A 15,238-nucleotide genomic window follows, 5' to 3' on the forward strand; every position below is an offset into this window, starting at 1 on the left:
AGATTTTGGGAGTCCATGCTGGTGCACAGGACGGGAGGCCTGCAGAAGACAACACCCACTGCCATCTCTGGATGAGCCGCACCTTAAACAGAGAGAAAAAAACAAACAAAATCAGGCGGCAAAGAGAGAACAAATACAGTATAATTTGTCAGCATTAAGCAACAAGAAAAACGAGAAATCTTAAGGTGATCACCGGCCACTAGCCCTAAGCTTCACTAAAAGACCCAGGCTTTCGATAAAGTTGAGGCCGCGGCCCACTCTGTTTCCTCATGAAATTAACTTAAAAGGGTAGAAAGCATAGATTTGGTCCAGTTCTTACATATACCGTGCCCTACAAAAGTATTGGGCTGCTTAATATTTCACACATTTTAATTTGTTTATGCCATTTAAAATACAAAAAGCAAATCCTGCTTCTAAGTGTAATAAATTCTAAAAGATTCTTCCTTAAACTCCGACTCGAAGCAAATCTCTACAAGTTGATATAAATTAATCTCTGTTTGAAAAGCCAAGTGGCCTCTGTGTGCCTTACGTGCGTGTACCTTTGATCACGGAGATCCTGGGGAGAGTTGACATTTACCATTTGGTATTCTTGTATTTTGAGTCAAAGATGAATGTTGCCCAAACGGGCCGCTGATAGACTAATATTTTTGGAGAAATTACGGAACAACAGTGAACAATGGACGTTGGTAGGTGCATTCTGGACTCTCTCACGATTCCAAATCATTATAGAAACTTTGCATAATTTATTACCACCCTTGAAAAATGTCAGCTACCTGTTTTCTAAACACTGCCCAATCTAGAGCCCGTGGATTCCCACAGGCAACGCGCTAGTTAAAAATATAAAAAGCAAGATGATGGATTGCGTAAGTAATGGGGCACTTTGGTATAACAGCTGTAAATAATCAGTTTTATTACCAGTTTTCTTCAGATAAGTCAGGGGATGGATACATGAACATTCCCAAGTCACTGAATATGTCTTGGACTTTATTTACATCAGTATGGCAATCTATTGTAAATCTGTGTGGAGTAGACCGTTCTCAAAAACTGAGTGACTGTGCAGTAAGGATGAGAATGAGGAAAGCCACCAAGACACCCAGACAACCCAGAATAAGTTATATGCTTCTCTGGCTGTGATTGGAGAAATTATGCAGAGTGCATGTTTTGCATTTTGTATCCCCAATTATACAGCGTCATGATGAAGTGGTATAAAGGAGTTTTTTCTTAAAACAAAGACCGGAAAGTTTAGCCACAATTTGCCAGAAGATACAGCTGAGATGCAAGCCTAGATTTGATGTTTTGGTGAAAGAAAATGCTCCTCTACACCACTTCATCTTTGAAATGTCAGACTCCTTTAGAATTGCTTTTATATATAAAGTTACCTTTCCAACTGGTGGCCATAACTGTTTAACTCAAACACTTTGGAGCTGTTTAGGATATGAGTGTTCCTTCTTGTGAAAAAACAAAGATTCTCCTGTGTCTCTCTGCAGGAATCCAGGAGGATAACTCAGTTCCATTATATGAACTGGCCTGATCATGACGTCCCCTCCTCCTTTGATTCTATACTTGATATGATCGGCCTAATGAGAGAATACCAAGAGAATGATGACATCCCTATATGTGTTCACTGCAGGTAGGTTTGTACAGCTCCTATTGTGCTGAGACACCCGTATACATACACCCACAGGTAAGCAACAAGCTGAAATATTGGTAGTATCACATTAAATGCATTTGGTACCTGTTTGATAACAGTTTGTTAGCTTCTGTCACTTACATTGTGTTCCGCTGTCATATAAAATATGGCAGCCCATACTTCCTACTTCTTGTATTTACTCTTTGACTGTATTGACCTGTACTTAATTTAATTTCCCCATTGGCATTTAGAGAAATAAAGGCAAAAACAAAGAAAGCAAAAATACATTCTATCTAAATTGATGGATCCAGAAAGTACGTGTATTTTTGTGTATTTCAAGGACAAGGAATCAAATAGCCATGTTGTGTGTCATGCAGACTGTATTCAGGAGGATGATTCTGCATCAAAACTGAGTTTTGTGTGTGTTCCTGAACTGAATTGAATCATTCATGAGGCTGCCAGTGGTTTTCTGAGTGGAGACAGTAAGAATGTGCAACAGGTGGTCAGTAGAATTTCAACACAACAGACAAACGTTGCTGTTGTATTGTAGACTCAGCTCCGACAAATACAGTTAAACGCCCTTGAAAAACACAAGATAGGTTTTTCAGATGGAAAAACTGCAAATTTATTTGATTTGTAAAGAACTGGACTTTTGGGCCATCCAGGATAAATAGCTACTGTGCTGCTGTTTAGTATTTCCCACATTTGCAAGTCCTGGCTCTAGCATTGGCAATTTTCAGTTGACTGCAGCCAAATTACTCAACACAAGATGTTAACGTTGCAGTAATAACAGGTTACGACTAAACATTTACAAGAATCACACCCATCTATGCCCAAGTTTATTGGAAAAACTTAGGGCTCAGTCACACCGGTAGACACAACATTGTCACAACTGTCACAGAAAAAGTTGGTGCCGGTGATGAATCGCGGGCTGAAAAGAAGTCGTAGAGCGTATCCTGAATAAGTTCAAAATACGCTTGGTGACTCTTGAGATGTTAGAATGCGGCGCCTGGTTTTAAAGAAGCGTACCACAGTGGTGCCACAGAGATGTTTGTCACCAAATGTCACAATGATTTTGGAGGGGATAAACAGATTTACAACATGTGCATGACAGTCCTGCCACAGTCATGTAACAATTGCGCCACTATCATGCATTTGTCGTGCCACAGTGCCTTTGTCATCATCACAAAACAGTCTTATGTGACTGCACCTTTACTTTGTTGCCAAAACATCGGCAACTATACTCTTGCGGAGACTGCGAAGGAGACTGTTGTCAATTCTCCCAAATCACCGACAGTCTTACCTCTGCATGACTGAGACTTTACTGATGCACCTGTCAAACATGTCCCATTGTCAAATTAACATCTGCTAGTTGGAACAGATGCAATATAGGAAAAATAAAGTGGCATATGCAGATTGGCTTCTAGGCTGTATTAAGTTCAAGAAAGTGGCCTCAAAGATGAATGCCATTTCCGTGAACCCTTCAAATGATGAAGTAGTTATCCTATAAGAAGAAGTAGTAAATGCGATCCAGACCCTTGAGACCCATTGGTGCTGGTGCTTATCCCCGAATACTACAGTGTGAAGCAGATGAGTGTCTACAACTTTACCCGGACTGGGTTCCTCCCCATCCATTGGGCAGACTGAGGCATTGCAGACGAAGTGTCTTTTCCAAGGACACCGACAGGTAGCATGACTGGGAATCAAACCCTGGCCTACGTATCGGTACCCCAAGTAGTCGATGGCAGCACTGTAAAAGCAAAAACTGGCAGACTGCAGATGTCTAATTTTGTAATTTTGGTCCCTCTGCTGCACACGTGTGTGTGTGTGAGTGAGCGCACGTGCGTGCGCACACACTCAAGCGGTTTGTGTGTAATGGAGTGTAATGAGCAGCCTGAGGCCATTTCCTGGTTCCTGTGTTACCCAGCAGGACTTAAAGCCATCTGTGCAGATGCAGGAGGGTTGATATTTGTATGTTTGGAGGACCGGAGCTTGTTAGACGAGCACAAGGCTCTCTGACAGCGTGAGATAAAAATTTTATGGTTTGGCGTGAGCGGGCGTTAGACATGATGTCACGTAATCTCATTTAGTGTAAAGCTCCTGTCTCCATGTTGTCTGGACAGAGCGTTTGTACAGACACATGATTGATGGTTTTTCTGTCGTCTTTTGAGGCCGTGCACCTCCTCGGGAACAGCGAGTGTGTGTGTGTGTGTGTGTTTTTTTTTTTTTTATAATAGTGGATTTGTTACTGCAGTAAGGATGAGCGTGTGTTGAACTGATTCTCTGTGGTTGTACAGTGCAGGCTGTGGGAGGACGGGTGCTATCTGTGCTATTGACTACACGTGGAACCTACTGAAAGCTGGGGTACGTCAGCGTGCACACTCCTCTGCTTAGCTGTGGAAATATACACACATTCCACACAGCACACTGACTGCTGTAATCACCCTGAGTACAAGAGCTACAATTACACAGCAAAGTGCAGCTACAGTTAATTCTGTTTGTGTTCATCTCTCTGTTTTTTTTTTTCTTTCTCCATTTAAAGAAAATACCAGAAGATTTTAATGTGTTCCGGTTGATTCAAGAAATGAGGACGCAGCGACATTCTGCTGTTCAGACAAAGGTTTGTTGTTGCAGTTTTAATTTGTCTTTGTACATTTGGAGTTCTGTCAGGAAGGACATCCGGCATAAAACTTGTGCTAATTCAGAATCCATACCTGATCCGCTGTGGCGGCCCCAAAGCAAAATGACACTAGCGCAAAAAAGCTATTCATTCAGTGGAAAAAAAATGTGACATTTTTACTTGTTCAAGCTTCTCAAAGGTGTTAATTTTTCATATTTGACCCTTATTATCATCTTTTCATCCGTCTTCGTGTGTGTGTCTGTACGTGTGATGACATAAATACGCTGTCCGCTGGATGTGACTACTTGGGCTAAGTGATGTACATCATTTTGATGGTAGTGATACATCATGGGATGGACCACAAGCCTACTGAAGATTGGCCATGTTTACTTACTACCAGGTCATCTTGCTTAGTAATGATGTAAATGCAACACCGTCTGACTAAACTACAGGAGGTTCGTAACTGGAATGTCAGTGATGTTGGGGTGGAGAAGAAGCATATTGTAGGTTGGTGGGCTTGACCTACTTTTCCCGGGAATATACGTCACCATTCATTCACCAGTCTTGAGGAAGTTTCAAAGTGTGATATGTTTATTTGGGGTAAAATAGGAGTGACCGATTTTTTTATTTTTTTTTTTGCTGTTCCTTAAAAGCAGAGAAAATTCACTGATAAAATACAGCTGGGAAGATAGACTGTGCTGTAAACTAACCATTGATGCATATCAATGAAAATAAGATGCTCTTACAACTGAAATATCTGCCTCCGAAAGTTGGCATTTAAGCAGAATTCATCCATCATCGACGATTTCATAAATGCTGCCATTGACACAATTGTAACCAATTAGAAAAAAAATCCCCAGATCGCTTGCAGAACTGCTGTGACGTAGGATGAGCACAGAAAGCTACACATCACGGTACACCACCTACAAACAGATCTGCATTTCCACACTTACCTAATTCTGTCAGAGAGGCAAGTGCACGAGTTTTCACACATTTGTGGCAGCGTAGACACTCATTCACCTGCTTCAGCCATGTATGATCACAGCGTTTGCATTGACACCAATGCGTGTTGCTAATCCGTTGTTCCTCCTCAGCTTCAGGATCTGACGAGCTTGCTTTTTCTTCTGATTCATCACGAAAATCATCTTCCTCTGGCCTTGGTTCAAACTGATTTGGCTGTAAGCCACCAGAATGTGCGAGGAACTCCTACTCACAACCTTCTGATTCGCTATCTGACACCGTGTTGTTTGCGGATGTTGATTGCCGCTTATGTGCTTTGCCTCTTCTATACTGAAGAGCGACACTGGCAGAGTTTTGACCCTCTGTGCCCATGTGACGTCACACATCGCTTTTATAGCCGACGGCATGGCCGCCTGCTGGTGGCTTTAGACCAGCCACACAAAAACGGTAATGACTTTAACATAAATGATCACACATGCCTACAACTTTTCATATGGGCTCTCAATATCATAATCTACCAACCCAATCATAAATTACATTAACTTTTCCATTCCTTTAAACAACCCAACTGTATAGTACATTTAATTAATATATATTCTCAATTAATCATTTATTTTGAATCACAACTCATCTGTGGTTTTGAAACACACACAATAATAATAATAATAATAATAATAATAATAATAATAATAATAAAATCAAAATTGCTCCATTTATTTTAGCCAGAAATTCTGATAATAGAGATTGTCAGATTTTCAAATTTCCAAATGTATTTAAACTAACCATGTGCACTAAATGCTTCTGCTACAAAAATAAACAACGCAAATTTATGCTCAAAATAGGGATATACCATCCAAACCACTTTATTCTGCATCTTCCATTTAAATTACTGTCAAAAATAAACTACTTACTCTGTCCAAATCCATTAAAATGCTGTTTCCTTAGAGGTGCAGCGAAAACTAAAGCCACAGTGAGTAAATATGTGATGGGAGCTCATAAATAAATAAGGCCTCAAATTTTGGGGGATTTGAGAAGGTTAGACTTTGTTTTAACTGTTCTAAGTCAAATATAAACTGGTCTAATTAAGCTAAGTTTTAGCTGTTTTTTAAGCGAGCTGGTTAGCTGGTTTGTACGGGCTACATTTGAGATAAACTGGTTTTGGCTGTTGTCTGAAAAAATTTAATAAATGAATAAAAGATGTTTTCTTGGTTTCTGAGCAAATGGATCTTGTTTTTAACAGTGATCTGAGTGATTAATAATAATTGTTAGATCATTGAGCATCCATTCAGTGTGTAATTGTGCGTTACTTTGCATGACTGGAAGACATAATTAAATTAAATCGGTGCTTTTGTCCTGATGACATTGGCGCTGTAAGGCTTCAGTTTACGTTTTTGTTTGTCTTTTAACTCCTCTGCTTAAAGTCTTTCTTCCTCTGACTTTCTTTTTTCTCTCTCTTCTATCTAGGAGCAGTACGAGCTGGTTCATAAAGCCATCGCTCAGCTTTTTGAGAGGCAACTACAACTACTGGAGAGCCCCACCAGCACACAGATACACGACGGCATGGTGCGACACACACACACACACACACACACACACACACACACACACACACACACACACACACACACACACACACACACACACACACACACACACACACACACACACACAGTGTGTTGTCTGGTGTTGAAGAGAGACAGGATGTAGCACACAGAGAGGGGAAAAAAACCAAATAATTAGTCACAGGGGAGGTAGCGGGTAGGAGGAATAGAAGACAGGCTTTCAGAAAACTCAAACAAAGATACAAAAAGTTGCACAATGTGCCTGTGAGAGTTTTGCTGAGGAGTCTCAGAGGGCAGTATGGCGTTCGACACATTTTGAGGTTTGAAGGAGCTAAAAAGATTTCACTCTGTCATTCGTATCTCAGTGACTTTGTTCCTCTGTCACACCCGTCTCAGACCACACACACACACACACACACGTGCGCATGAACACACAGTGTCCTTAATTCTCAGTGTTCTCTCTTCCTGTGCCTTTACAAGCGCAACAATCCCAATAATGCAGTCCCCCGAAGGATAGCTCGACTATAACTGCAGAGTCTGACTTGGACAAACGATAGAAGTAAACTTGTCAAGTTTTAACTCTGTGCAACACTGAGGTGTTGAACGTGACCGAATGAGAAATGCACTTGAACCATGTTTTAGCAATTGGCTAGGTATGAATCAACATCCTGAAACAGAACAGATTGGATTTGTGGAATGAATGAACACACACATACGCAACTGGCTCCTGCCAGTGCAACGGAGCAGTGACTCTACTCCGAGCTTCTCACCTTATCTCTAAGAGAGACACCAGCCACCCTCCTGAAGAAACGCATTTCGGCCACTTGTACTCGCGATCTAGTTTTTTTGGTCATAACCATAGGTGAGAGTAGGAATGAAGATTGACCAGTAGATCGAGATCTTTGCCTTTTGGGTTTTTTTGCAATACCGTCCCTGCTGCGTCGATTGTCTGGCCAATCTCACACTCCATTGTCGCCTCACTCGTGAACAAGACCCCGAGGTACTTGAACTCCTTCACTTGGGGCAAGACCGCATTCCCTACCCGGAGTAGGTGATCCATCGGTTTCCTGCTGAGAACCATGGCCTCAGGTGCTGATCCTCATCCCAGCTGCTTCACACTTCACTGTGAATTGATCCAGTGAGTGTTGGAGGTCACAGGCCAATGAAGCCAACAGGACCACATCATCTGCAAAAAGCAGAGATGATAACCTGAGCACACCAAACTGAAGAAATCCCCCGACTTCTCCATGGTTACTCCGAACTCCTCACACACCCGCTACTTTGCTTCCCTCACAGCAGAGGTTGCCGCCCTTCGGGCTTGTCGATACCTTGCAACTGCCTCCGGAGTCCTCTGGGATAACAGCCATCCGACTGAAGGACTCCTTCAGTCGGATGGCTTCCTTGACCACAACTTGATCAGTCATAAGCAAACATACCCTTTCATGCATTGTTAAAGGAAGTGTGTATCCGCATAACCACAGAACTTTAATGGGTTCTTCTACGCCACTGGTTCTTCCAAGCCTCACCCTTATGTTGTGAACAATGAAGCCACCTGGAAGATGAAAAAGTTGTAGTTCTTTGACTGGCTGCAAGTTGTTGTGTGGTTAATAATCTGAACAGGTCATTCAAGATGTCTGTGCACCAGTATTTCTATTTTCGTGTTATTTAATTGTGTATGTCGGCGGTGTTAGCAATTTTACCAGCTATCTGTAGCTTGCTGATCCCAGGTACGATTAATCCACGATTACTGTGGAACTAAGCCGCTCTTCATTTTTAATACTTGCACCAAGGCCAACTGTCATGAAATCCACCGCAGAGTCCACAGAACTATGCTTTAAGAAAACACCAGAACCTTTGTTAGCCTTTGTAGCTGTTAGTTCAGTAACTCTGAGATGGGACCTTGTTCGAGCTTCATTCATCAGCCCAGGTCATGCAGGGTCTTGTCCACACTCCACCTCTTTACTCATTTACGGGTTGGCCAGGGCGTAGCCGGCGTAAGCACGGCCAAGACGGCAACACTCAGAACTGCACTTTTTGAGCTTCAAAACTGCTCTTCCAGGACTCTTCATAAAATCAGCAGGTGACGTCACGGAGGGTTTGTCCAGTATATCCACAGTCTGTCTATCTTGTTGGTTAGTTTGCGAGACATGTAGATGTATGATGTGTGTCAAGTGGACAGACAGAAAAGCAGATGGGAGACGGGCTCAAAGACGGAGGAAATGGTGAGACTGTGAGGGAGAGCATTGGCAGAAACCCATGAGCTGACTTCCTGCTTAGTTAGGAAGCGCTGATGACGTCAGCCTTTTTCCCACAATGCTCTCAGAGTCTGAGAATAGGCACATGTCCATTGGGAAGTAGCGACTATAGCAACGGTTAGACATAAACATGTTTACATCTCTGCACGAGGAAACACCGAAAGACAAGACATTACAAAAAACTACTATTATCTCTTAGTATCCTCAAAATGGAAATAAATATAAATAAACTTTGCATGTCTTTATAAACTTTGCACTTGCTACATTTGTTTTGTGCTAATGTCTGTAACCTTTGGTCGGTTATCACCCCCAGTCCAGAACACACACACACTTGGTTTACACACCATTATCAGTGTGCACACTGACAGTTAACTGACTCAGTCTATCTAAGCACTGAGTCATGTCCAGTCTTGTATTGTTACTGACTCGTACTCCCACGTAGGTGCTGTTAAAAAGCAGGACGAACAATGAACCTACACATCCTACATGTGTTTCTCTGCTAACACACAGCTGCAATTGTTTGCCACATCAAGCGGACTTTACAGGATGACGTAAATGTAGATTTTGCATGTTTTACACCAGACACAACTCCAGTGCATCTTAAGAAAGGAACACAGTTAGTTGGTCTTGAACTAGGAACCTTACACTTGTGTATGTGCTGCCTGCATTTGCTTTGCTTTGCTGTTGCTTTCAATAAATGATGCATCAGCACAATGGGAGGCAGTAAAATTTCCACTATAAAAAACAGTCCGTAAATCTAATATCCTAACTCATAACTCAAGGCAGATCTGCAGTCTGGGCTACAGGTAGTTGGGCGGTGACACATGCTGCCTGTGTACACCATCATAATGGAGTTAAAATGAAGCAATCACAATATGCTTGTTTTGTTGACTTTCAGCTTTAATTCAAGGGGTTTAACAACAATATTGCATAAATCCACTTTCAAAGTCGATAGGTAACTGGACATCTACGTATATTATAATAGCCAAGTGGACTCTGTGTGTGTGTTTGGCTTTGATCACGCAAAAACCAGGGAGAGCTGACATTTACCGTTTGGTATGCTTGTGTATTTTGGGTTGAGGATGAATGCTGCGAAAATGGAAAGTTGATGGGACTAATATTTTTGGAGAAATTGGCAATTTTAGCTAACTAATAAACAGTGGATGTTGTGCTGCAAAGTGGAGTTTGAGTTTTGGGGGTTTAAACGTTATTATTGTGGTTCATGTTAGTTTAACAGTGTTGTTCGTGTTATTGATTTATTGTGATTTTGTTGTTCACTTGGTTTAGTCAATTAAGTTATGTTACCATTACCATGATTAAGTTCAATGTCATGTTGCTGACACCATGAGTGAAATATGTTTTGTTTGATTTCCACCCTGCTTGTGTCTAAAATTAGAAGCACCTGCATGCGGTAAAGACAAACAGCTGTGCGTGCGTGCAACTTTGATCAGGGACAAACAGAGCACAGCTGACATTTGCTGTTTGGTATGCTTATATATATATATATATATATATATATATATATAGTTGAATTGGTGAGTGTCAGTGCTCAACTTCATTTCATACCTCTGTTACTGGGCACGTCCAGAATGTTTTGTCCAGTACATGCGAGTGGTTTTTAATGGAAATGTGATCGGACAGAATGTTTTGTTCGATATGAGCGAATATACGGTGTTTACTACATGGCAAACCACACAAAAGCACTGGGACTTCTGCTTTTTTCCGGTGAGTGTTAATATCCAGTTTATACAATGACTGTTTAGGTGAGTTTTACTGTATTATATTTAATACAAATGATCACCTTTATAGCTCATTTTCTTTACATAAGTCAGGGAATGAATGCATGAAACTTTCAAGTGACTAAATGTGTTTTGAAGTTCATTTATATAAAGCAGTTCTCAAAAAACTGTCCAAGTGAGGGAAGCCACCAAGACACCCATGGCAACTCTAAAGGAGTTTCAGTGTCTGTTATTGGAGAAAGTGTGCATAGAGTAACTTTTTCCTGTTGCGTCAGAAGTTGTCCAGCTTCATGGTGAAGTGGAGCAGCAAAACAAAACACAAATTAACCCCTCAAGCTAAATCTACACTTAATCTTCCCTTAAACCTAAAGTTAACCTTGCAGAGGTGAACATTTGGGAGAGATTAAATAGCAGTCCCTGCACTTGCTTCCCAGCAAGAAGGTCTTCTGTTCAAGTCCCTGTTCTCAGTGTACATCCACAGTTGTGTCAGGAAGTGCTTTTTATTTTTAATCCACCAGCAAATTTGCTGTTTGTTGTCCAGACATTTGGATCTTAGAGAGGGTTTTGTCAGCAGTCTTTAGGGACACAAATAAACTACAATGCAATACTCATCCTCCAGTTATCAGAGTGAAGAGAAACCCAATTTACTGAGTCACCGGTAAAACGAATGCAGAGAGGAAGCGAAAACATCTGCAGGGAGGCGAGTGGTTTCTGTCAGAACCAATTTTCACCATTTAGAAAAGCACTTTTTGTTCTACCGCACCCCCAGACGTAACCGACGTAGATGAAGTGTTGGTAAAGAGGAGCCAAAGGAGGCAGAGCCAAATACTAATAATGTCCACTGTGGAGACACATCAGTGTTTATTTACGCTGGAGGAAAACTGCAGTTATCAAGTCAAAATGTGTGTTTGTGCAGAATTCATTGAGGCAGGCTCACAAATGCTGTAAGCTGTGTGCACACAGAACAAAATCACATCAGCTCGCAGGTGCTTTTGGATTAAAGTGGTAATAAACGCACAAAAATATGGAAATGACCAACATCATCCTTGAGTGTAATAAATGCAATTAATAAAGGGTTGATGATCAAATTCGAAGTGGTCGCAGATATTTTGCAGGTTTGTGCTGGATTAGATTTTTGAGGACTTCCTGCAGAGGCGTGGTGGCATTGGAACGTGCTACTTTTACGCGTGTGTCACGTGTGCCGTTTTTGTTTGCTTGTGTGCTCAGGATGAAAGCAGTCTGGACAAAGCAGGCCAGCAGTCAGATGAGGACAGATGGGACACGCCGCCTCCGAAACCTCCTCGCATCCGCAGGTATGGCACTTTTAATGGGTTTGTGTGTGAGGGAGGACGCGATCACATGAATTTGTCTGAAATAGCTCTCAAAAGTGTGCCGTGTTTTCATAAGTCGTGATGTTTTTACTAGTTTGGGAGGGCCTGCGACTTGTGTGTCAGAAAATTGGGGTGTAATTGTACACAAAAATTACAGCTCAGTATGTCTTCGGTGTTCCAAAATAAATGTGACTTATGCTTCGGCACAAGGTATAGTCCAGAAAATACGGTCAACACTTTAGTCATTCTAAATATCCATTACAGTGAAAAATTGTTGCACATTAAACATCAGTGTATTCTGGAGGTGTGGCCCGTGCTTTTAGAAACATCACCTCTGTTACTGGTTTCTTCTTTGCTGGTGTTTGGCTGTTAATGCACCTTTTTTTTAGGGATCATTTCACAAGACTTTGCAGTAATTTGCAGCAGCACCTTGTGCTAAATGTGCCGCAGCCTTAGGCGAGTAGAAACGGAGCTGTTAACGTCGTTGATCTCGAACTCGTTTTCCACTGTGCATTTCTCTGCTGTCCTTCCTCTCTGTCTTTGCTTTTGTTTCTTTATCTCTTCTCTGTCTACCGCTTCATGAGTTGCAGCGCTCATTTCTTCTCCTCGTCTTTTCTCCACGGCGCAGCCAGTGGGTTAGAGGTCACGATGCGCGGAGAGTCACACATTAATTAATGATACTTCAGTTATACTGTCCCGATTGTCACCAAACCTGGTATATGCATTATACATCATGACCCAAAGAGCACGTTGATTTTGGAGTTCAAAGGTCAAATGCAGTCATGGGGTAATCACAATCTGTAATCGTATTCTATTGTAATCATTACATTTTTTTCATGAAAATTAGATAAGGTATGTCTTCTATAATACATTCCAATTCTAAGGTAGAATTATACTAGTGTGTACTAAGGTATATCTAAAAAAGAAGAGTAGAATAGAATAGATAGAGCCACTTAGGTGCCTGGTCTTGAGAACCAGGGATGGTAGGTTGAAAAGCTTTTTTATCCAATGGGAACTCTCCCTACCCACTTAAGCGGCTCAAGAAAATGGACAGCATGTATATAAGTGACATTTGCACAATAAGGGTAATAAACAACATATACAAGAAATAAAGTTACTACATAATTTTATAGAAGTTAGCTTATAAAACCTAAATATTAATACAGGAGAAGATAGTAGTATACGTATACCTAGTCTGTAGACTAGTAGGAAAATTAAATAATAGCTAGTAGGCTAAACTATAAATACGGTTATTTTATTATAGAAACAGAAGCTATGATGTAATATGTTTTAGGTATCTATCTAAAGTTCACCCAGCTGGCTTACTATAGGAAGACAAAATACATCTATATGCTGTCTAACGGAAACCCCAAACTTAGATACTATATGTAGACATTTATTAAAGAACACATAAACTGAAGAATCATTAAAAATCTACACCATATAAAAATGTAAATCACGAAAATAAGCTATCGCTAGGTGAGCTACCCTTAATTTTTTCATGTAATCTGAAATTTTGTTTACCAAAACAGATCATTGTAATCATAATTTAATTGTAGTCTTTGGAGGAAAAAAAATTGTAATTGTGACAATTATCAAGATTATCTTCAATAGTTCAACAACAAATTTGTTCAGAAGATTTTCTTTCCATTAGTACCAACATGCAATATATGCAAGGAATGTAAGCTATTTTTGGGAAAGAGAACAAGAAGTTGATGTATTTCTGTCAATAAACATATTTAAGAATAAATTTACTTTATTATTTTGTTAGTAATCATAATTTAATTGTAATCTGACTTTCCAACTGTAATTGTAGAATTGCAATTTTTTAAAAATTGTAATCATTACAATTTTAATTTAATCACCCCAAGTCTGGTCAAAGGTCAAGGTCACCGGTACATACATTGTAAAACTCTTGTGTGTACAGTAACTTGTTTCTTAATTGCCTGGTTGTGATGGTTATTGTTCTTCTTCAACCATAATTTCCAGCATTCAAGTTGCTTTTGTTTTAAATAGCAGCATATGATATAGTGAATTTTTGCTTTTTATTTTTAATGGCCAAAATAATCTTCTCCACGTCTATCGTGCTTCTGGGGTAACTAGGTTACTATGATGACGTCGAAGCTCTCAGCTAATCACCGCTCAGTTTGGGGCATATTTCCAGCTTTTTGTGTCATAATGCTTCATGCCATAAGTCATTGTTTACACCCCTAATGTTTGTGTGTTTATCAGTGGTTCTATTTGTTTCTGCTGCTGACGTTTTTTGTTTTTTTTTAATGGGCCAACGCTTTCAGGTTCACTTCTAGCCATTATCACCTAAGCTGAGTTCTTTCACTGCAGTAAAATTACCGTCTTTCTGGCTTTTTTAAATTTGTTGTTGTAGCAGCTGGTTTGAAGGGAAAGAAAATATTTTCCTGAGCTTCCTAATTTTGGGATGAAGCTACAAGTAGTCTGTTTACTGAAACGTCTCGCTGCTGTTCTAAGTAAAACATACAAATTTGGGCTTGGAAATACTGCCAAAATAGGAAGTGCCTCCAAAAGTGGAACACAGCCCAGTCAGAAATATGTCGTTCTCTCTTTTTGGCTCTGTACTTGTCACACGCTTCCTCTCATTCTATCCATGTGGCTGTTTCTTTTTTCTTTTTCTTATCTCTCTCTCACTGCAACATTTCTCATTTTCCTAGTTAAATTAATTCCGAGACCAAGCTGGAGTATGGCACGGTCAACTTTTACTGAGATAGCTCACATCCTGTAGGCCGTGACACCCGTGGAGGAGGTGTGTGTTTTTGTGTGAGAGAAAGAGACGTGTACCGTAGAGCGTCCTCACGTTTGCAGCAGGCTGCGATGCTGAGTCACGGCTTTTGTTTGCATGTGATGTGTGCGTTGCCACACCCAATGTTTAAACTCATATCCTCTGGGTTCCAACTTTGTGACTCAGTCAGATCCACAACTGCTTTCCCCTAGTAACACACTGACAAATATAACATCATTTTAAAACATAAAAATGGGAATTTACTTATCTTATTTAATTAACCTGCCCAAGACCCAGCTCTGAACTAAAATGTTTTAATAAACTAGGAATGGGATGACTAGTTGTAATAGTCGATTACGACTACCTAACATCCGACTAGTCAGCTTATG

The 15,238-nt window shown here is 40.6% G+C and overlaps 1 protein-coding gene across 3 annotated transcripts in view; it reads left to right on the top strand.

Annotated features, from left to right (window-relative positions):
- The window catches only part of LOC117504222 (tyrosine-protein phosphatase non-receptor type 12-like), a 133,505-nt gene that overhangs the window by 91,505 nt on the left and 26,762 nt on the right, over positions 1–15,238 (top strand). For all 3 annotated transcript variants that reach the window (XM_034163619.1, XM_034163621.1, XM_034163620.1), the window contains exons 8-12: positions 1,488–1,630; positions 3,928–3,994; positions 4,173–4,250; positions 6,675–6,773; positions 11,994–12,079. In XM_034163619.1, coding sequence (XP_034019510.1) covers positions 1,488–1,630; positions 3,928–3,994; positions 4,173–4,250; positions 6,675–6,773; positions 11,994–12,079 — 473 coding nt within the window. The remainder of the gene's footprint in view (positions 1–1,487; positions 1,631–3,927; positions 3,995–4,172; positions 4,251–6,674; positions 6,774–11,993; positions 12,080–15,238) is intronic.

This window comes from Thalassophryne amazonica, chromosome 22 (assembly GCF_902500255.1).
Source record: "Thalassophryne amazonica chromosome 22, fThaAma1.1, whole genome shotgun sequence".
NCBI classification, from domain to species: domain Eukaryota; kingdom Metazoa; phylum Chordata; class Actinopteri; order Batrachoidiformes; family Batrachoididae; genus Thalassophryne; species Thalassophryne amazonica.